Source organism: Strix uralensis, chromosome 8 (assembly GCF_047716275.1).
Source record: "Strix uralensis isolate ZFMK-TIS-50842 chromosome 8, bStrUra1, whole genome shotgun sequence".
Taxonomy (NCBI): Eukaryota; Metazoa; Chordata; class Aves; order Strigiformes; family Strigidae; genus Strix; species Strix uralensis.
The window spans coordinates 31,473,551-31,494,463 of NC_133979.1; the positions used below are offsets into that span (position 1 = coordinate 31,473,551).

At 54.4% G+C, this 20,913-nt stretch overlaps 1 protein-coding gene across 1 annotated transcript; it reads left to right on the forward strand.

The window, feature by feature from the left end:
• The first annotated feature begins 375 nt into the window (after positions 1-375).
• Positions 376-20,257, forward strand: SEC16B (SEC16 homolog B, endoplasmic reticulum export factor). Its single transcript, XM_074877008.1, has 25 exons — positions 376-656; positions 1,747-1,853; positions 2,406-2,511; positions 2,631-2,745; positions 3,497-3,638; positions 3,975-4,132; positions 4,712-4,773; positions 6,010-6,145; positions 6,705-6,935; positions 7,904-8,001; positions 8,673-8,754; positions 8,872-8,989; positions 9,608-9,719; positions 9,966-10,071; positions 10,674-10,814; positions 13,779-13,892; positions 14,630-14,702; positions 16,859-17,110; positions 17,687-17,757; positions 18,119-18,265; positions 18,431-18,538; positions 19,364-19,445; positions 19,550-19,647; positions 19,768-19,836; positions 20,135-20,257. The coding sequence occupies exons 1-25, from the start codon at positions 385-387 to the stop codon at positions 20,201-20,203; spliced, it is 3,069 nt and encodes a 1,022-aa protein (XP_074733109.1). The 5' UTR covers positions 376-384; the 3' UTR covers positions 20,204-20,257.
• Positions 20,258-20,913: the final 656 nt, after the last annotated feature.

The following is a 20,913-nucleotide window of genomic DNA, read 5'->3' on the forward strand; positions in this document are numbered from 1 at the left end:
GAGGCTGTGAGTGGTGGTGCTTTGCAAGGCTGGCTGGCGTGGCGGGAGGATGCTACCTGGGTGATACCTCTTGCTACACGAAGAGCTGGGTGCCTGTTGCTTTCAAAAATGGATCATTTCATCCTGGTGTTTTAAGAGGAGCTTCAAGTTTAGACAGATGTAGAGATGGTTTTTCTTTGCCTCTGGGCATTTTGGAAAGGATGCTGGGTTTCCAGCAGGCTCTTGAAAGCAGAGAGTAGGTAGCAACAGGCTTCACAAGGGGCTTTGCAGGGGTGATCAAACACACTGTGACTCATCTCATTGCTTGCAGGCCACTAAAGCCTTTTGGGACTTAACTTCCCCTCCCACCCCAGAACCAGAGAGGATCTTGCTGGCAAGCTTGTGATGGACCCCTGGGCCCCTGCCCGGCCGCCCCAGCCCTGGGAGAGGCAGGCAGCCTGGGGGCCGTGGGGAGAGGCACGCCGTGGCCCCCCACCGCAGCCTGGGCGGCAGCTCCTCCGCGTGGGACCCCCACCTTGGCCCGGCTCCTGGGATGGGACCCACCCCCCCAGCCACCCCTGGGATGAGGGCCAACACCCCCAGAGGGATGCTGCCCGCAGACCGGCATCTCGGGCTGAGCACTATGAAAGCAGCTACCCCAACAGGCCGTACTCCAGGTGAGAGCTGCCCAACTTTGCGATTCTGGCACTGAGCCACCTCCTTGTAAACCTTCTTAAAATCAGATTTGACCATTTCACTACTCTCCTGGGCTTGCGACACGGGTCCTGCCCTTGTAACTGCACAGGGGAAGCAGCGAGCAGCCTCGAGGAGGCAGTGCATGATTAGGTGATGTCCGGCTATTAATGCAGCCAGTGACTTCTATATTTAAGGCTGTGTAGCAGTTGCAGCTCCCATTTCTTCTTACAGCTGTGACTTCTGCGGTTGCCGTTTTACAGGCTTCGTCTTGGTCCCAAGGTGCATTTTTTCTGCAAGTTTGATGAAATGCAGTTCTTTTTTACGAAGTGCAAGGTGAACAATAAAAATACAAATGGTAATATAGGAGCTTGCAAGCTCAGCTGCTGCAACAGTGGAGGGCGGAAGGATAAAACGTGGGCTAGAGAATGCTCTCAGTGCCGAGAGCAAGCTTCGAGTGCTCCAGCAAATTTGGGTTGATTTGCCCAAGTTATTGCCCTCTGCGAGTTCTGGTGCGGATATGCAGGGTTTTGTGCTGAGGTTGTATGACGGTCGCACTGGGAAGGGGGGTGTTACACGGGGCTGACCAAACCACTGTGTAAATTGTGAAGGGTTTAGGTACGCAAGCGCTTGGGTGGGTGGTTTAGGTTGGGGCTGGGCTCTGGTGTTGGGGGGACCTGCTGAGCTGTGTGGTGGACACAGCAGCTCCAGAGTCTGGTGGAGACGATGCTTTTGGGGGACTTCTCCTAAAACGTGGGTGAAATTTGATCCTCGGGACAAGTCCACACCATCGAGCTGAAATTGGGCATCACCTGAAACTGCAGTGCACAACTTTCTCATAGATGGGAGTGGGAAAGTATCCAAACTTCCTGCTGCTCCTTCCAGGCATGATGCGGGACCAGTTTCTGGCCCTGCCGATGAGCAGGGCACCTGAGCGGGGATGTGCCTTTATTTCCATCACCCTTTCTGCCTCTGAAGGTCCCATCTGGGACATGAGTCTAACCCTAGATGTGGTCCAGAACCTGCAGAGGTGCCCTTTCTTTCTCAGATTAAGTATGTTGGGTTGCATTTCAGGCAAGGATATGAAGACCCTCACTGGCAGTATCCAGCAGCCAGCTACGGGGATGACTACACCTACCAAAGCCACCAGCGGCAGCCGGTGGCCTGGCAGAATGACAGAGGTATGGGCTTATCCTTTGGGTCTGGGGATGGAGGGAACTTGCTTGCAGGAGAAGAGACCTTTCTCCAGGATGGGTTCTTCCCCCAGGGCTTGCACATCCCCAGGGCTTTCTCCTCCTCACGCTCCTGGTCTGTCGGTGCTGTTCTCCCCATGCAGCACTGCCCTCAGTTTGCACTCGGGAAATGTGAGCAGGAACTAGGCGCACCCAAGGGAATGTTTGATCTTGATCTCCGTGGCTAAAAACCTGTGTCATTCCCGGTTCCAAGGTGAACTCGATGCTGATGGTGCTGTGTGATCTTGGTGGCCGGGGCCTTGTTTTTGCTGTTTGTGGATTTCTTGGGCTGAAGAAAAAGGGAGGGAGGAAAGAGGAAAGGACATCAGAGCTGTGTTGGCAAATGTGCACAGGCCTTTATCATCCCTCCAATATGTCGGACTAATTTGGAAGCAAATGGGGTGTGCATGGAAAATTGCTTGACTCATTGCTTTTCTTTTGCAACTTCATTATGGCCTGTTGCTCTGGAGGGGCAATGCTAAATCTTGATTCTCTCCCTAGACCTGAGACAGGGGGAGCCTTACAGCAAGAGTACCAATTACCGGGACCAGCACTACTACAGGGGTTACCACCCCAACCTGACCATGACCACCCTGGGACAGGACAGGTAGGGGTGGGGAGTCTGGGCATCACCTGGTGCAACCACCTGCTGCAAAATTAGCAGGTTTGTGACTGGTGACCAAAATCTCTGACCTTCATGGTACCGCCTTTTGCTCCCTTCTGCAGGACGCAGACCTACGGCTCCTACGAGGAGAGATACGTGTCGACTGCCCGGCCCGAGTGTGCAGGGGGAGAAACCCTTGGCAGCGATTTGGGAGAGGCCAGTGGCCAGCTTCGAGAGGTAACCTCAAGATGGGCAGGGGTGGAGGACAAAAGGCTTGGGGATCTCCCAGAGATCTTGGCAGAAATCTGTGTGTCCCTCCTCCAGCTGGGAAGAAGGCTGAAGAGAAAAGGGCTGCTTTGCTATGTTGTACTCGGTGCTTAACAGTCTCTGGGGATTATTATAGTGGGTTATTAGTATTTATGAACTCTCCATCTGCTGGGCTGTTTTTCCTCCAGGCATAGGGCTCTGCACCACTCCTGCACGGGACTGAGAGCAGGACAGAAATCCAGGCTTGGTGGGCTGCTCTCTTGCATCTTCCCTAGGTAGCCAAAGCTGTGTGTCATTTTCAGCTCTGTCCACCAAGGTCTGCTCCATCACACTCGCCCCAATCACTGTGTTTTGCCAAGAGAAAATGAAAAGATCAAAACCACCACAGGAGCTTTGATCTGCTCCTGGGCAATGTTTTTTCGGGCTCCCAAGCCCTGTCTGCTGGCTGTGTTGAGGAGTCCATGTTAGGGCTAGGAAGGCTGTTGGGCTAGACCAATGGCGGATTTAAATTATTTTAAAAGCCATTGGGTATTACCAGGGTACATGCCATGATGAACCTACGGTGATGAAGAGAATGAGCTGCTTGGAAATCGGCTGTGCTGTGCTTCTCCCACTGGGCACTTTCACTGAGCAGCAGAGCCTGTCCCACTGCCCTGGGAGCAGAAAAGCAGCGGTGTCCCTAGTTCCTCAGTCAGGTTTGTGTTTTCTCCCTTCCTTGCAGCCCTCAGGCCAGCCCAGCCTGCTCCTGCAGTACCGTGAGTCAGGGCTCAGCTCCAGCGGCTATGAGCTCAGCCAGTACATCCGTGATGGTGCCGACCACTACGACCCCACAATTTTGGGGTCCTGGAGCCTGGCACAAGCAGGTGAGGTGTGATGGGGTCCTGGCCCGCTCTGATAAGGCAGGAACAAGGAAATAAATGGCTGGAGTTAGGAGATTTGCTGTCTTGCAGTCTGGACCTTTCCTGGAAGAGGTTGTGCAGGCACAAGGCATGACTGGGGTACTATGGGGTGGGTGAATGGTCCGGTGGCTCTGCCCTGGTAGGTGCAGGAGCTGCCATGCATGCCTTCTGCTTTAGGGGACAGTTCTTGCATAGGGGGGTTGGTGAGAGGGCCGGGTTGGGACATGGTTGTGTCCTCCATACTGGAGGTGGTGTGGGGTCAAGTTGAGGAGACTCACGGTGGCCTGTGTGTCGTTGCAGAGGAGCCCTTGGTGTCCACCCCAGCTCCGGTGGTACCCTTCAAGTTCTCACTGCCGCACGTCGCAGTGTGCCTTGGAGCTGGAGGCCAGCTGGTGCTGGTGTGTCCCCACAGCCCTGCAGAGGGGCAGCTAGCCCGTGTTGAACTACACAGCCTGGAGGTATGACACAGCCCAGCACCCCAGACTGCCCTCGGTCCCCTTGCTGGAGTGGCTCCTTTTGCCCTGAGGAGAGGACTCATCACCCGAACAGCCTCCTTAAAGCCTGGTCTATCTCCAGCCCCCTCAGACCCTTGAGTCTGCATCATGCCAGCCTGTGCCTGGACATTGCTTCCAGGCCTTGCATCCTGCTCCTTCAGCTCCGTAAGCTTTGTCATCTGTGACCTGTTCAGTCTGATAGGGAGAGATGTGGTCCATACCTCTCTGAAGGATAATTCTGCTAACCTTTCTGAGGTGCTCCAATATAGAGGCCATATCCATCCCCTGAGCCTACCACAGCATTTCAGTCTCCTCTTTTGCCTTCTAAAGGAAGCAGATGCCATCTCAACAGACATTTCTTTCCTAGACCTTGGGGTCTGTGTGATGTTTAGGGTCTATGCTCTGGGGTTACCTTAAGACAGCACAGAGAATGGGTTCACCAACAGTGCTGAACCCTTGGCCAAGGCACTGACTTTCAGCTAGACCAGCTGGGGCTGTCCTGATTGCTGGAGTCCAGCTGCTGAATTTGCTCTTGTTTTTTAGGTAATCCTTCATGACACGAAAGAGCTGGAGGAGCTACAGGCCTTCCCGGGGCCCCTGGCCAGGTATGCTGCACCAGCAGGTCCAGGAGCTGTGTCCTCCTGGCTGTGCTGGCATGGCTGGCCTGGGAGCACCTCTCCTTTGGGAGGAGACATGAACTCAAGGCAGGCTTTAGGGTCCCCATGGTTTTGAGATATCTGCAAAGGCCAAGTCTAGGTTTAGATTGGGAGTCCAGCCCATCTGCTGTGGTGTAGGTTGGTTTGGATTGTGGGAGATGGCTTTTTTGAATATTCATAGGGTGTGGGTTTAGTGTGGTTTGTATGTCTGACCTTATTTTGTACTCATGTCCCAGAAGACAGATTTTTGGGAGATCTCTTTGGATGTCTAAAGCCCTGGGTCAACCTGCGGTTTGGCTTTTCCTAAGGCTTTTGTCCCCTGAGACTGTTGAGATGGCAATGTCACACTCAGTGTGCACCTTCATCCAGTGTGAGCCTGGGGATGAATCATGGTGTATTGCATCAGGCTGTCTCTCTATTGTGCTGGTTACACCAGCATGTCTTCTGGCCACTTGTAACCAAAGTGGGGAGAGAAAAGGAGCGTGCAGAAGGAGGAAAACCAGAGAAAAAGAGCTGCGTATGCCCAGAAGCTGTGTAGAAGACCTAGAGGTTACCACCTGTGCTGAAGGGGATATTGGGAATATCCATATGATATGTTGGTGTAATGGAGTGAGGATCAGCATCTCCCTCACTGATCCCTCTCCCCTGGCTGATCTTGTCTGTCAGCCACCTTCTCTTTCCAACTCTTTGATTTATTTTTTTTTATTGTATGACAGCAGTTCTGCCTGGTTCACACATAGCTTAAAGGCTTCTGCTTCTGTTTCAGACCCAAAGGGTTTGTGTGGTCACAAGCATGTCTTCCCCCCTGCACTGTGCCAGTTAGTCAAAGATACTGCCTGTATTGTGCCTGCTCCTACAGCCTTGGATATCCATGGCTGTAACAGCAGTGCAGCTAAGCAAAACTGAGCCTCTTCTCAGATGGATGGATGAAAGTATTATCAGGAGGGCAAAGAGAGTTTGCACGCCTGAAACACAGAAATCTGCAAAGAGTCATAATGATGATGAAATTTAAGCATTTTTGAGCTTGGTGTCACTAGGGTGGTATGTGGTTGTTGACACAGGATCTTCTCTGTCTCTCACTTTGTGTCTTTGGCATACTCATCAGTGAACCTGGGGATGTTCTGAGTCTGAATGATGTCCTAGATTGCCTTGGCTTTCTTTTGATGCCTTTCTTTGCTGCTGTAGGGAAGATCAGCACAAGGCAAATGTGATGACATTCTGCCAGCGGAAGATGGCCACAAGCTGTGATCTCTCAACACAGAGAGGCAGAGATTCAGCTCTTCTCTGGAAACTCCTGGTCCTCCTCTGCCAGCAGAATGGGGTAGGTGTCCCATGGGAAGGAGCTGACTCTCTTGTTCTTAGAAGTGAAACAATTTATATGCCCCTTGTGTGCCTCTTGATCCAGTTGCTGTTTTCAGGGGGGTGTACCTTAAAAGCATCCCATTCTCACAGTAGCATCAATCAGTTTAGTATTGCCTGGATATTTGGAGCAAACTCTTCTACTGGATTGCTTTTCATTCTTGTGAACTACCAAGAGCTCAATGCTACAGCAGCTGTGAAAGGGACTGTTGCCACCTTTGCCAAGGAGCCAGCATTTATGCTTAGAAGGGGATTATTCCCTTAACCCAATGAAATCCTCCCAATCTAATCTGTGGCTCCTTGTTGGAAGCAGATGAATGCGATCTTCAGAGTGAGTGCTGTGAAAGGTCTTGTTAGTTCTGCTGAACCCTTTGCCCTCCAAGACTGTGAACTGGTGGCCAAGGCTGGTCTTGTTGGGGAGGTGTGCTGGGACAAGGATAGGCTATTGGACTGGAAGCACCGTCATCCTTCACTTATGGGGCAGCCTCCATGGACTTCGCTCTTCACTTTCCCTTTTGCAGTCCATGGTGGGCTCAGACACGGCCGAGCTGCTGATGAAAGACTGCAGGCGCCAGGAGAAGTACAAGAGGCAAAACCCCACAGCAAACCTGATCGGCCTGACAGATGATGAGTGGATGGCGCGTCAGCCAGGGACGCTGGACCTCATCACAGGGGAAGTCCCTCCTGTTGTGGAGACACAGGCACAGATAGTGGAGAAGTTCACCAAACTCCTCTACTATGGCAGGAAGAAAGTAAGCGGCGGGTCAGATCCAGGACACAGGGATGACTTTTGTGGTATCAACCCTGCAAGCTGCTTGTACAACAGGGCTTAATGGCAGTGATTTCCCACCACTGGGAGCTGGGATGGGGCCTTGAATGAAGACAAGATGCAGAGGCTTTTATCAGCACTACAGGTTTAATTGCAGCTATGTGAGTGTGTCCAGAGAAGGGCAATGAAGCTGGTGAAGAGTCTGGAGCACAGGTCTTCTGAGGAGCGGCTGAGGGAACTGGGGGGGTTTAGTCTGGAGAAGAGGAGGCTGAGGGGAGACCTCATCGCTCTCTGCAACTCCCTGAAAGGAGGGTGCAGAGAGGGGGGGACGAGTCTCTTTAACCAAGTAACAAGTGATAGGACAAGAGGGAATGGCCTCAAGCTGCGCCAGGGAAGGTTTAGACTGGATATTAGGATGTATTTCTGTCCAGAAGGGGCTGTTGGGCGTTGGAATGGGCTGCCCAGGGCAGGGGGGGAGTCCCCATCCCTGGAGGGGTTGAAGAGTCGGGTTGACCCAGCGCTGAGGGATCTGGTGGAGTTGAGAACGGTCAGTGTGAGGTTCATGGTTGGACCAGATGATCTTCAAGGTCTTTTCCAACCTAGATGATTCTGTCATCTCAAGGGATACCAAAGGTACAGGTTCGATGCAGAGAAGCTTGGGTGCTCAGCCTGGGATCCCACAGTGGGGGCCTTGAGAGCTAACAGGCAGCACAGACCTGGTACTCCAGGAAAGACAATATTACTATGAAGGTCCCAGTTCTTGCCATCATGGCAAGGTAGAAAAATAGAGGGGCCTTTGTGAATGTGGAAGAGTTTTTTTGGAGGGTTTTAGTTAAAATCAGAGCAGTCATCAGAGCTCGTCTCTGAGCTGGATGAGCAGAGGGTCCCCTGGCAGCTGAGGAAGGTGGGGGAGTTAGTGGAAACTCTTTTTCTTCTCCACTGTGGCTGCAGGATGCTCTGGTCTGGGCCATGAGAAACCAGCTGTGGGGCCATGCCCTCTTCCTCTCCAGCAAGATGGACCCTCGAACCTACAGCTGGGTGCTCACCGGGTAAGTTGGAGAAGCAAGGTCTGATTCTCTGTGACTGGCTTTGCCAAGTGTGTTATCCCTTTGGGTGTACTCAGCTTTCAGCACTGAAAAAAGAGCATTGATTTCAGATGGACCCTCTGAGAGAGGGCAAAGGGAAGAGGGGGCATCCATCCAGATGGGCCTGAGTTCTTTGGACATCCCGAGGACAGAAGAAACCAAGTGGGGGCTGGAAAGCAGAAGGAAAGCCATTCCCTGGAGATGTGGGGTGGATTTATTGAGCCTTTGGCTTTGCCCCTGCTGCCCTAGCAAAGGCAGCCATCGGGGTAGGGCGAGCTAAGCCATCCTCACCGTGATCCAGCCTGGTCTGAGTTGTTCATCCCACTTGTATGATCGTTTTCTGGTGGGATTAACGTACTTAGTCTGGATCAGGTTGATCCCTTCAGGGAGAATTAAACAGAAATTTTCTGTCTTGTGCAAACCAAATCCTTTTAAGGAGGTTTTATCCAGCGTTGTCCTGGAGACTTGCCTGCTCTGGAGGTAATGCAGATCATCAGCCTGGTGGGCTGATGTTCTTTTCTGCCATCTGTTGGAAGTCCCTCAGGATTTCCTGGGGTGTTTGGGATATGCCCTTGGAGGTGAATGAGTGTTTGGGGTCCTGGCATGGCAGCCCTATCTCTGCTGTCTCCTCACAGGTTCACCAGCACACTGGCCACCAATGACCCCCTGCAGACCCTCTTCCAGCTTATGTCAGGAAGGATCCCTCAGTCAGCGCTGGTCTGTGAGCAAGAGGCTGGCCCCGACACGTGTACCCCTGTGCTGTCACCTGCCTGTGACACCCACCTTGTAATGACCATCTCTGCTCACTTTCACTCTCCTCTTGTCTCCCTCCAGTACTGTGGGGATGCCACGTGGGGAGACTGGAGGCCTCACCTGGCCGTAATGTTGTCCAACAAAGTGGGAGACATGGAGCTGAATCGCCGAGCCATCATCACCATGGGAGACACTCTGGGTGAGCTGAGGCCATTGTGAGCAGTTCTGTTCCCACTGCCTTGTAATGGTGGGTGGACATGCTGGCGTGGATGTGCGTTGGTGCTGAGATGGGGGATGCGTGTCTGTACCCCCAGAGCTGCAGTGCCTGTGTGGTGGCAGGGATGAGGCGTTGATAGATCTCGCTGCCCTTCATGCTGGCAGATAAGTTGGACTCAGGCACAGCCATAGCTGCTCTCATGGAGACACCTGGAGCAGCTGGACCCGGGGAGCGCATCTGTAACTGTGGGAACTGAGGCTTGTTCCTGGTGGCAGGGACTCCTGGGGATTTCATGCCAATAATGGCACCCTGCAGAGTTGAAGCTGGAGCTGGACCCTGCTCAGGCTCCCCTGGTCCTACCACTAAACCTAAACCCTCTCTGAGGTACAGAAAACAGCAATTGGGGTAAACAGATAAAAAACAGGGAGAAAGGAGGTATCAGGGTCTGCATGGACAGGGAAGAAAAGTGGGGCAGTTGGATTTGGGTTTTCATGTGAGCTGGGAGGCCTCCAAAGCAATGCTGAGCACACAGTGACCTGTTTCTCTGGACTAAATGTTTGTCTCTGGACTAAATGTTTGTCTTTTTTACCTCCCATCCAGCTGGCAGGGGAGCAGTTGAAGCAGCTCATTTTTGCTACCTGATGGCAGATATTCCTTTCGGTTACTTTGGGGCAAAGGCAGACCGCATGGCTCTGCTGGGCAGCAACCACCGGTGAGCGAGCCCAGGAGGCGGTGCTCTTGCCAGAGCAAAGTGTCCTACCTTCTCCCCATCCTAGGGATCTCACTGTTATGCAAAAGCAATCCCTGTTTGTGGGGTTTTAATGCTCTTATTGTGAGCTTTGCTCTGGGCCTCTCCAGCTGCAGACTGGCACAGCGGTGGAGCTGTGAATCTGTGTGTGGGGCTGTCTGGGGAGAGAGCTCTGCTCCTGTTTGCTGAATCTACCCCTGTCCTCTGCAGTCAGGCGTTTGCCCAGTTTGCCAGGACAGAGGCCATCCAGCGGATGGAAATCTTCGAGTACTGCCAGCAGCTACGACAGCGTGAATCCTTCCTGCTTCCCTTCCAGGTAGCAGACATGCACAAACACATCTGGTGCAGTAGCTCAGACCTGCCCCTAAACATGCATCCATCCCCCTGAAGCCAGGGATTCGGACTGCTCTCCAAGGCTTGTCCCCTCACTGAGCTTTGGGAACGATGGGGAGGCTGTCCAGGCTGAGGGGCTCCTCCAGGGCAGGGCTTTGGGCAGGGCTTGGGGCATGGTGTGTTTGATCAGTGCTTGCTCAGGTCTGGTTGCCTTCCTACTCTCTGCGATTATAATAGGTAGGCTTTTCACATTACAAATAAGCACCCAGCTGCCGCTGCCTCGGGCGCTGCACAGATCGGGTGGATAAATGAAGGTGGTGGGCTGGCGTCCTCTCCCTGCTGCCCGTCTGCTGGCTCTGGGCTAGCCTGGCCTTGTGACAGCGCTGTGGTTTGGGGAGCAAGGCTGGATGGCCCCATGGGGATGGGTGGGGGTGTCCCTAAGTCGCAGGTGACCTCTGGGTGATGAAACCCATGACCCAGGGTGCTCTGAGTCATGCTGGGATGATGCCCTTGCCTGTGGGTTCCCTCTGTCATGGCATATCTCCTTGCTCACCTATTATGTCTGCTCTGCTTCCCTCTCCCGAGGCGTACAAGCTCCTCTATGCCTCTCGCTTGGCCGACTACGGGCTCCCAGCCCAGGCCCTGCAATACTGTGAGCAGATCGCCACTGTCCTCCTGGGCCAGGATCTGGCCAGCCACCCCGTCCTGGCCCAGCAAGTGATGAAGGTGAGTCTTGTCCTCGGCAGGGTGTGGTACCCATTCAGGACCTGGTGTGGTGGGAAATATTCTTGGGGTTTCCCGTGACTGGGGGTGCTTGGCATCTCTGAGCAGCCCCCCAGGGTTCGCTGTCTGGTGTGTGCCAAGTACAGCAAAGCCAGCACCTCCATGAGGTCCCTAATACCCATGGATTTAGGGTAGAAAACAAAGGAATTGCATTGACTGCCAAGTAGGAGCAGAGTTATTTGGAAGCAAAGGATGTTTTTTATTCTGGAGAGGCTTTTTGAACTTCTAAATGGCACCAACTTAAGAAGCTCAAGTGTGAGTGCTTGACATTTCCCCTCCGGCACATCATACCATAATTTCATTTACCTGACAGGGGCTCTTTTGGGGTGACAGTGAATCGGAGCATGTCCCAGCTTGTAGCACTGAGCCCAGCTCCTCTGCTTCATGAGCTGGGGTGGGGTGGGGTGAAGCAGAGTGTCCCAAGTCCCCTGGATAGGTCAGGCTCTTGGGAGAGTGGATCTGCCCACTCCATGCACATCACCAGGGCAGTGCTGAGGCCGCTCAAAGCCTTCCTCTGTCAGGAGGACGGCAAAAGCCACAGTGCTGTGAGATGAGAGGCAGCGAGGATGCCTGTCTGAAGCGGGTGCTGCAGAAATAGTCCAAAATTTGGCTTGCGCAGCCCCCCCACCCCGTCGTCAAAACCTATTTACTGTCTAACAGCCTCTCAGATCTGCTGTTCTGCTGGGGATAATGCTTCTCCTGGGAGAACACACTTTCATCTGAAAAACTAGTGCATTTGTAGACGCTCTTGTCTTTGATGTTTTAGACTGTGTTACAAATTATGATACACATTAGTGTTTGATTAAGACTTCCCCTCTTTTGAAGCTGGGGACGATATACAACCAGGTGCTGGTTCATTAATATTGAATCAAAGTGCACATTAGCTTTTGGATTAAACATTCCCCCCGTTTAGGAGTAATCATGCTTATAATTTCCTCTTTCCTGCAATTGATTTAGGAGGAACACATGTGTGTTTGCAAAGTGATGGGACAGTGGGTCTGTAGGTACTGCAAGCTCCTGGCTGGGTGTTGGGTTACTCCACTCTCCATGGCCAGTCTCTGTGGCCAGTGCAGCTGCGTGGGTGATCTCTAGGTGTAACCTCCTGGAGTTAGGAAGTGTGTTTTGTGCTGGTTTGGACGTTGTCTTAAAAAACTTTGGGAACAGGAAGAACTGGCTGATGGGGACTGGTGTGGGAGGGATAGCCAAGACTTGTGTGGCTGAGCTGCAACGTCACCTCTAGACGGCTTGTGGTGGCCCTTGATGTGGCAGCCTCATAGCAAAACGTAGAAGATAAATGGGTGCGAAGGAGTGGGGAGGGAGCTTTATAAATGCCTGAGAAATGGGTCGATACCAGTAAGAGAAAATTCAGTAAAGACTCGGATAAGAAGTGGTGCTTTGAGCGTCATCTCCCCTCATCCAGCTGTCTTAAAACTGGACCCTTGTCTAAGCAATTTCTCCAGACTGGGATTTAGCTCTGCAGGGAGCCCTCCATCTCACCCTGGGCTGGTGGGACGGGTCGCCCCAGAAGAGCCTGTTGCTCTGCTGATGGTAGCTGGAGCTGCATGTTGTTATGATGGCTGCAGCCAGGGCAGCACGGACCCTGCTCTTGCAGGAGAAATTAAACACAGAGCAGCAATACTGCCGAGAGGGACCTGGGGGAGATAGTGGAGCATGGAAAAAATACCGAGCAGCAGCATGATAACAGGATGCTCTTGCAAAAAAGAAAAAAAAAGATCCAATGTTATAATGTTATTCTGGGCTGCGAGAGCAGGAACGGCATGTGTGAGACAAGGAGGTGATAATCCCCCCATGCTTGGGTCTCGGGGGTCTTGGCTGGGGCACCGTGCTGTGTTTGGGACGCTGCGCTCGGAGACAGGGACAAATTGGAGCAAATGCAGAAGAGAAGAGCAGGGGTGATAAGAGATTGAGGGGAAATGACCTCTGAAGAAGGCCTCGGGGTTATTTTTTCCAGGCAAGATACGCTGGGGGAGGAAGGGGTATGGGGGATGTGATAACAGCCCTCTGGCATGCAGGAGGCTGCTTTTCAGGGGATGGTGCCTGACTGTCCCCGCAGCTTCTGTGGGAGCAGGAATCAAGAGGCTTAATTTGCAGTAGGGAAGATTTCACTTAGATATTAAGAAAAAACTCTTTAGCTCTAAAGACATTAAACATCAGGACAGGCTGGGGAGGCTGTGAAATCTTCTCCTTGGAGATTTGTAAGTGCAAATCAGACAAACATGGGCTGGTGTGGGCACACAGGATTTTGTTGAGCATTGGCAGATGGATTAGGTAACCTCAGAAAGTCCCTCCCAACCCTGCATTTTTGTTGTTTTCTGGGTGGTTATTAGTGATGGTAATGTTTGTTGCAAAGCCAGGTGAGGAAACGGCTGGGTGAGTCCTCGGCTCAAACCCTACCAGCTCCCATCCGTCCTTGTAGGGTAGGTGAGGGGTTGATGCACAGCCCTGGGAGCTGGGCTGTTTCCAGGGCTCCTGGTAGGGTGTCCTGCAAACCTGCTGGTGCTCCGGGCTGGCTGTTAAGTGGGATTAAAGGTGTTCGTTTCCCTCAGAGGAGAAAAGGATGGTAGTGGTTACCTGCCTCTCTGATGGGAAGAGCCTCTTTGACATTGTCACTTTAACATCTCTGGAGGTAACTGAGGTGGCTCTACTGAGAGGCACTCTGCAGGGCACAGGATGGGCCAGCACCTCTCTGTGGCAATGCAGGAGAGGGAATAAGTCTTGCACAAGAGGCTGGTATTACTTTTACCCCTGTATTATGAAGAAGTGCAGCTCTGGTGCTATTTTCCCCCGGGCCTGTGTGCCTGGCCCTGTGCAATTGCTGCAAGGGCTGGTCTCTTCCCTGCGGAGATGAGATGTGTGACGAGCTCTGTTGCCCTCCTGGCTCCACAGCTAGCCGAGCGGCTGAAGCTCTCTGACCCTCTGCTCCTGGAGATGCCGGAGCAGGACCAGATGCTGGAGCCTGACTGGCTGGTACAGCTCCGAGCCTGCTGCCGGGAGTGGGAGGTAAGGAGGACATGGGGGTGCTGTGGGGCAGCTGGTCTGTGTGGTGGTTTGTCTGCAGGAGCATCCTCTTCCTCTGCCCTGAATCCGAGTGGATGGGTATGGAGGTTCCAAGGCCGTTGTTACTCAGGTGCCTTTTCCCTTGGCTCGTGAGCTCAGAGGTGCGGTCTCTGCTGTGGGACCTGCAGCTTCAGCAGGAGGGTTGCAGATCCCGAGGGTGTGAGCAGGGAGGGCTAAAGAGCTTTGCGTGGGGCAAAATACTCCTTGTCTTGGCTCAAGGAGGGCAGTCAGGGATGGTGGGTAAATGACGATCTCCTCTTGCAGTAAGGATGTTGCAGAGGATACTGGTGAGGCATCACCTTGCAGACGTGTGCTCTTGAGTCCCTTAACTGTGTTCTGGTACTTGGATTAATGCTCTTCATTCAGGTTTCATGCCTGCTTTTGGTTTTGTGCCCTTTTCTGCCTCCCGTTTCCCCTCCTGCCTGCTCTCAGCAGGGCGGTGACGCTGCAGCTCCCTTCACTTGCAGGAGAAGAGCTGTGACAGTGCTGGTACGGGTGTCATCTGTAACCTGGGCACCCACAGCTCAGGGTGGGTTGTGAGCCCCAGACCCACCAGCACCATGCTTTCCATGCTTTTCCATGCAGCACCATGCTTTTTTTTTTGTGGCTGCCTTAGTCTTTGCCCTGTACCACCCCTTTTTCCATCTGTTTTATCACGTTTTCCCTCTGACTCCTTGCAGGTGGAAGATGACCCTCCTCCAGAGGTGACACCCACTCAGCCAGGGCTCTCCTGGGCTGCCGCATCGATGGCAGGTAAAGAAAATGAAGCAGTAGGTTGCAATCATTACAGCAGGCTTCTCCACATGTGGAGCTGTGCTGCCGTGGGCTGGGAGGCAGCTCCCTGCTCCCTGGAGCATTTCTCAGCAGCTGCTCCTTGCTCCTTACATCCCCCCAGAGCTCAAAATTTTGCTTCTGCCTGGACGCATCCCTCTAGTGCGGGGATGCCAGGGATGAGCTGCAAACCGAGGGGTTGATGCTCGTGCCCTCCGTACGAAGTCTGAGTAATTTGGCCTAATTACCGCAGCTTCGGGAGTCCCTGTGGGCGCTGCGGGAGGAGAAGGGGGGCTGGGGGTGGGTGGCTGGATGAAGCACGTGCCTCCTGGCTGAGCCTTGGGGTAGACAGCCCGGTTCCCAGGCAGTCCTCTGAGGATGCAAATTGGAGCTGAACGAAAGGGATTTCACAGTTGCAAAGATTCGGGCAGGAGCTCATCCCTCTGCATGCCAGGCTGCATGCAGCATGCCTGTTGGTGAAGCCTCAGCGTTTCCCCTTCCCCACTGCCTCTTTCATCCCTTTGCTTTGCCTCTTGATGACTCCAAGAGTCCCCCCTCCAGTGACAGTCCACCCAGAGGGTCAAGAGACATTGAGATGAGGACGTGAGCCTCCCGTGGGTGGCTGTCAAGGGAAGGGCTGGAGAGCTTTCCTTTCCTAGCTGGTCCATCGGGATGCTCCATGGACAAGGCAGAGGCTGTTGACCCATCGGCGTTGCTTCACAGCCATCAGCAGGATGCCCCACCACAGCTCCTTGCTGCTGCCCCGATCTAGCTTTCCGCTGGGAACACCGGCACCGATGGGTGGAGAATAAAGGCTGGTGCAGACAGGATAAAACATGACAAATTCCTCCAAGCCATTTCTTCCTATCAGCTTTCCCTGCTGCTGCCAAATGCCTCTTCAAAGAGCTCTCCCAGGCAGTAAAAAGGATCATCAATCCTGATTGCCTTCTGCTGCTATCAGGGCTGAGACTATGATCATCCCTCCCTGGAAAAAAAGTCACAGGTATGACAGGATGGCTTCTCCTAGTGGCCAGGTCTGCTCCATGTGGTCTCTGCAACTCTTTCCTGATGCTTGGCCCTTTTGTTCATTGAGAAGGCCATCCTGAGTCGCCATCTGAGGGGCCTGCATGCAGAGAAAGCTGGCTTGGTGCTGAATTCACCCACCTTGGAAAAACAAAGCCCGAATGAAGGTGCCAAGCTGGGATTCATGTGGTCACAGCAATCTCCCTCTCCATCCTTACAGTCTGGGCTGTTCTCACTGACTTTTTCTGGCTGAGCCTGCCGGGCAGCATCCATCCTCCTCCCTGTGGATCTCGAGCATCTCCAGGCTGTGCAGGAGCAGCTCATGGGTGTGAAGCCAACCCAAGGCAGGCTGGAAGTGATGCTGGCAGCAAAGCAAAGGGTTTTGTAACACTGCATCCAAGAGGTGCCATACTCTGTCCCTAGGCTCAGATCCATGGGGTCTGGGTCCTGCCTGGCCATGACTCACGGTGATGGGAGAGAAACTTCCCAGTGCCCAGCATGTTTCTGGCCGGAGGCTGCAGAGCTGGAACAAGCACCTGGGACCAAAGGCAGCGTGCTGCCTGCACCACATCTAACATCAGACAGAGCAATGTGTGTGTTAAATAAAACAAGCCCCACTTGCTCAACCCGCCTTTCAAACAAAACAAACCACAACCCTGAATAAATCTGCCTAAAGCAAGAAACTCATCTGTGGGCGCTGCTGTGGAAGGCTGCAGCTTTGCAGTGCTCAGGGTGTGCAGCAGGAGTGGAAGCAAAGGCTGGAGGCACTGGGCTCCTTTGAACTGCTGGTGTGTGCTGCTTGTGCTTGGTCTCTTTGCTTCTATAGCATTCCTCTTCTGAATTTGTTTGCAACCTCAGGCATGTTCCCAGGAGGTTTCTCTCTGGTCTTTCACAGCCCACCTTCCTCGAAGCCTCTGAAAGGTCCCCGCTGCCACGCAGTGCCCTGCCTCCTCCCTCACCCGCGCGTGGTCCCTGGGGTCCCTCCTCACCTCCCAGCTCCCACTGATGTATAATGGAAAAGGCGAGAATTCTGTGTAACAGCTCGATGAAATTATAAACACTGGAGTAAACTCCTGAGGTGTGGGGTTTTGTGGTTGTTTGGGTTTTTTTTGCAGATGGAGAACCTGGCCTTGAGCTTCCCCCAAGTGAAGGCCACCAGTATGACCAGTGGTACCAGTCTGTGCCACCCCAGGGACCCAGCTCCCACCAGGACGTGTCTCTCCAGCCCCCAGTACCTGCTCAGGTCGCAGCATCGCCGCTGCTCAGTGTTGGGCAAGAGCTGCAGCCCCCTGTGCTCGGCCCAGGGATAGCCACCCCTCCGGGAGGGGATTTTGCTGAGGCCCCTCCGCAGGTGGTGCCACGCACAGGTAAGTGCTCCAGCCTTGTTTCTATGCAAAAATGCCTGTCCCCAGTTAGTAGCAGTGGGATGGGGTGTCCCTTGGGGAAGTGTGGTCCCCTATGGCACGCGTGCCACTTCAGACACTGCTCCCTGCCAGCACTGCCTTCACCCAGCGCCTTGTTTCCCTCCAACCTTGCCCAGATGTGGAGCCACGCATGTCCCAGCACTGTGTGTGCAAGCTGCGTCCGCCAGCGCTGGCTGCCCTGGGCAGGTGGGGCTTCATTTTTGGCAGACCTCGCCCCAAGCAGCAAGGGAGGGCAGCCGCAGGTCGGCGGCAGTGCTGCTGCTTCCCTGCCAGGTGGGAAAACCAGCTTCACATCCAGCAGTGCGAGGCAGGTTTCTGAGATGCACCAGTACAGCACCTCGTGTCCCTGGTGCTGGCAGGGACAGGGACCAGAATGGCCTTATTGCATCTCTTGGGGGGACATCTTGGCCACGTGGCCTCACTCTGGAGTGGGGTGATAGAAGCACTGAAAAGCCCTCTGAGACATGGCAGGAGCTCCTTGGGCCAAACCCTGACTGCATCCTTCCCTCTGCTCCACAGGAGAAGCCGGGGAGCCCCGGGGCACCCCTCTGTTCCCAGGGCGGGTGCAGCCATCCCTCCCAGCAGAGCAGGTGAGTCAGAGGGGTTAGGGACACCATCCTGTTGGGGGTCCCAGGGGCACTTGGGACTCACTAGCTCGTCCTTCTGCGCACTTAACTTGCACGGAACCCGCCCATCATGGTGCCGGCCGTCCCCTCGGGGACCTGACAGGTTGGGGTAGCCCTCTCCAGCCTCCTACCTCTGGCACCATGGGCTTCCTGCTGCACCCTGCTGTGGGTGCTATCCCTCCCCGCCTGCTGTGTAAGGGATGCGGGGGGTCCCTGGGGACTCTATCCGTCAAGCCTGGCATGGAGGAGTCCCGGGGATGCTCTGATCATGCTTGAGGCGGCTCCTCTGGGAACACCAAGTGGCAGCTCCAATCTCTGATGCCAGGAGGAGTTAAAGGCAAGGGCTCGGACCATCTCGGAGAGCTCCACCATCTCCTTGGAAGATGACAGCCGGCCTTCCTCAGAGAGTGCAGCTGAAGACACTGCTGAAGAGCTGGCACCAGCAGAGGCAGTGAAGCCGGGTGAGGATAAGGTGAGCATGCCAGAGCTGACATGAAGCCTTGTGTTCTGAGCTTGCCTGTCCCTGACCTGGGCAAAACAGTGCCTGCTCCCAGCTGGTGCAGGGGGCATCTGGGTGGCCCTGGCATCCTCCCCTTCTCACCCATTTCCATTGACTGTGACAACCTCCATTTCCCAGAGCTCTGGATTCAGGTGGTTTGGCTGGTTTCGGTCGAAGCCCACCAAGGAAACATCTCCTAAAGCTGTGTCTGAGACAGCCCCGGACTCCCCCACACTGGGACTACAGGTAAGAGATGAAAGGCTGTCCTGTCCCCAGGTGACACCCAGGGCTACAGCCATGGGGACAGGTGACACATGTCCCCCTTCACCCACTATGCATGGCCATAACCGTTCTGTGTAGGGATAGGGCAGGACCGGGAGCCCTTTTAGCGTGGAAGTGAATCCTTGATTAGTAATAATTGTAAATTTATAAAGCCTCTTTGATCTTGGAGGTCCTCCGAGCGCTTGGCAAACTCTGTGGGGATCGTTTGCCCTCCGCTGGAGCGGAAAGCAGCAGCTGCGAGCAGCACTGCTCAGGCAGGTTGTAGGAGATGAAGGGAAGGAAAAACCTCTTTAATTGGAAGTGCAGCAGAGACAGGGAAGCAGCCAAGGACTGCTGGCTGAGTCCTTGGGGTGTCACATCCCCAGCTGCAGCTGGATGGTGGGCCTGGAGGCAGATGTTAGAGCGAGATCCTCTGCTGGAAGTTTCCTCCTGGTTGAGAAAGACCTACAGTCCCAGAGCAGGAAATTTTGAGAAATTCTTCCAAAGCTAGCTGTCGATCTGAGGTACAGAGGGGGACCTATGGACCCTGGTGGCCCCTTACCCTGTACACAGGCTTGGTGCCCAGCCTCCTGCCTAATTTTAAGCTCTCCAAGTGGTTTAGCTTTGTGACAGGGGTTGCTTGCCCTCACCCTGTAGCTCCCCCTTAGCTTGGGTGCATGTAGCTCTTGGGGTACCTCTCCAGCAGGATGGGTGCATAGTGGTACCCCAAAAGCACGGTGTGATATCGTGTGCAGAGGTCTTCTTGCCATGCAAGGAGCTTCTGCTCTAAATGGGTGGATGTCGTTTCAGGATCGGACGTCGCCATCCCCACCTGACGCCCCTCTCACGGCTGGGACAAGCCCTTTGGCTCAACCTCCCTCTAGAAACCCCGGTAAATGCTGCGTGGGTCCCCTCGCCCCTCTCCCCGTCAGCCTTTTAGAAGCTGCTCCTCTTAATTTTAAGGTTTTTTTTTTTTTCTTTGGTTGGATACCCGAGGAGGACTGCAAGGTGAAAACACCTTTCCTGTTACGCCAGTGTCCATTGAGATGAAAGGCTCGTGGGATGCAGATGGTGGGGAGTCAGCAGGAGAGCAGGTGAGGAGAGGAGGGGGGTGTATTCCTGTGTGATGGGGGTGGTCCAGGACACCTCTCTGCTTGGCGTGGCTCTGAAATTGGGGAGTGGCTGTTAAGTTTCTCTCCTTGCACCCCTTCCAGACCGGCTCCCACAACTCTCCCCCACCGGTGGGGACAGTCCCTCTCTTCAACCCTGTCCAGGTCTCTCAGGTGAGAGCATCATCTTGGGGTGTTGCTGGGTCAGGCTGGGGGGTGGCTCCTGGCTTTTTGGGTGTGGGGGGTGTGAGTCCTGGTTTTGGGGGTAATGCCAGATTGCAGGCAACCTGCTACGGGTGGGGGGATATAGGGGATGCCCAGCTGGGGTATTAAGGGTTTGGTGTTTATAAGGAAATACATTGGGGGAAGACAGCGCTGGGGAGGGTGTGATAGGGGAGGGAATGGCTGGGGGGTTGCAGCTCCATGTTTTGGGGTACAACCCTCCCTTACATAATCTCCTTCTGCTTCCCAGCTCGCCGCTGCCTCTCGACCCAACCAGCCCAGGCTGCTTTCCCAGCGGCGCTACCCCCCCGCTCTGTGACTGGAGAAGTCTGGGGAGGGGATGGCAGAAATCAACGCTGGTTTTTAAACAAAATGGTGTTTGTGATTATTCTCACCTGGGGTGGCAGAGGCTGGGCCCGAGGCCCCGGACGACGCATCGCGTCGTCCGGGGCCTCGGGCCCAGCCTCTGCCACTGGGTTGAGGGGTTCAATGATATAGAATGGGGGTGTTGGGTGTTAAATGATATAGAATGGGGGGTGTTGGGGGGTTAAATGATATAGAAGGGGGTGTTGGGGGGGTTCAATGATATAGAGTGGGGGGTTTTGGGGGGGTTAAATTATGTAGAATGGGGGTGAGGGACAGGAAAAGGGTGTCCGGGGGAGAGTAGTCTGAATTGGGTTGTAGAGCGGTGCCCCACCTCACCCATTGGACTCAACTGACGCCGGCCGTGAGTCTGTCTCAAAGCACCGCGGGGCCACGAGCATCCGCCGAGCTGGGCGGGAGGGGGAGCGAGATCCACCCCCGCAACCGGCGCCGGCTTCTCCTGCCCAGGCTGGGCCTGATTCCGCGGCGCCACCCCCTTTCTGGTGGCTCACCCGCCCCTCGCGGGCGGGGCTCTGCTGGAGCCGCTGGCGGCCCTTCTCTCAGACCTTCCCCGAGGCGGGGCGTGGGTGACGCGCACCCCGTGCGTGGCCTCGGCGGTGAGCTTCCCCCGGACCTCCTCCCCTCCCCCCGCCCTCCTATATATGT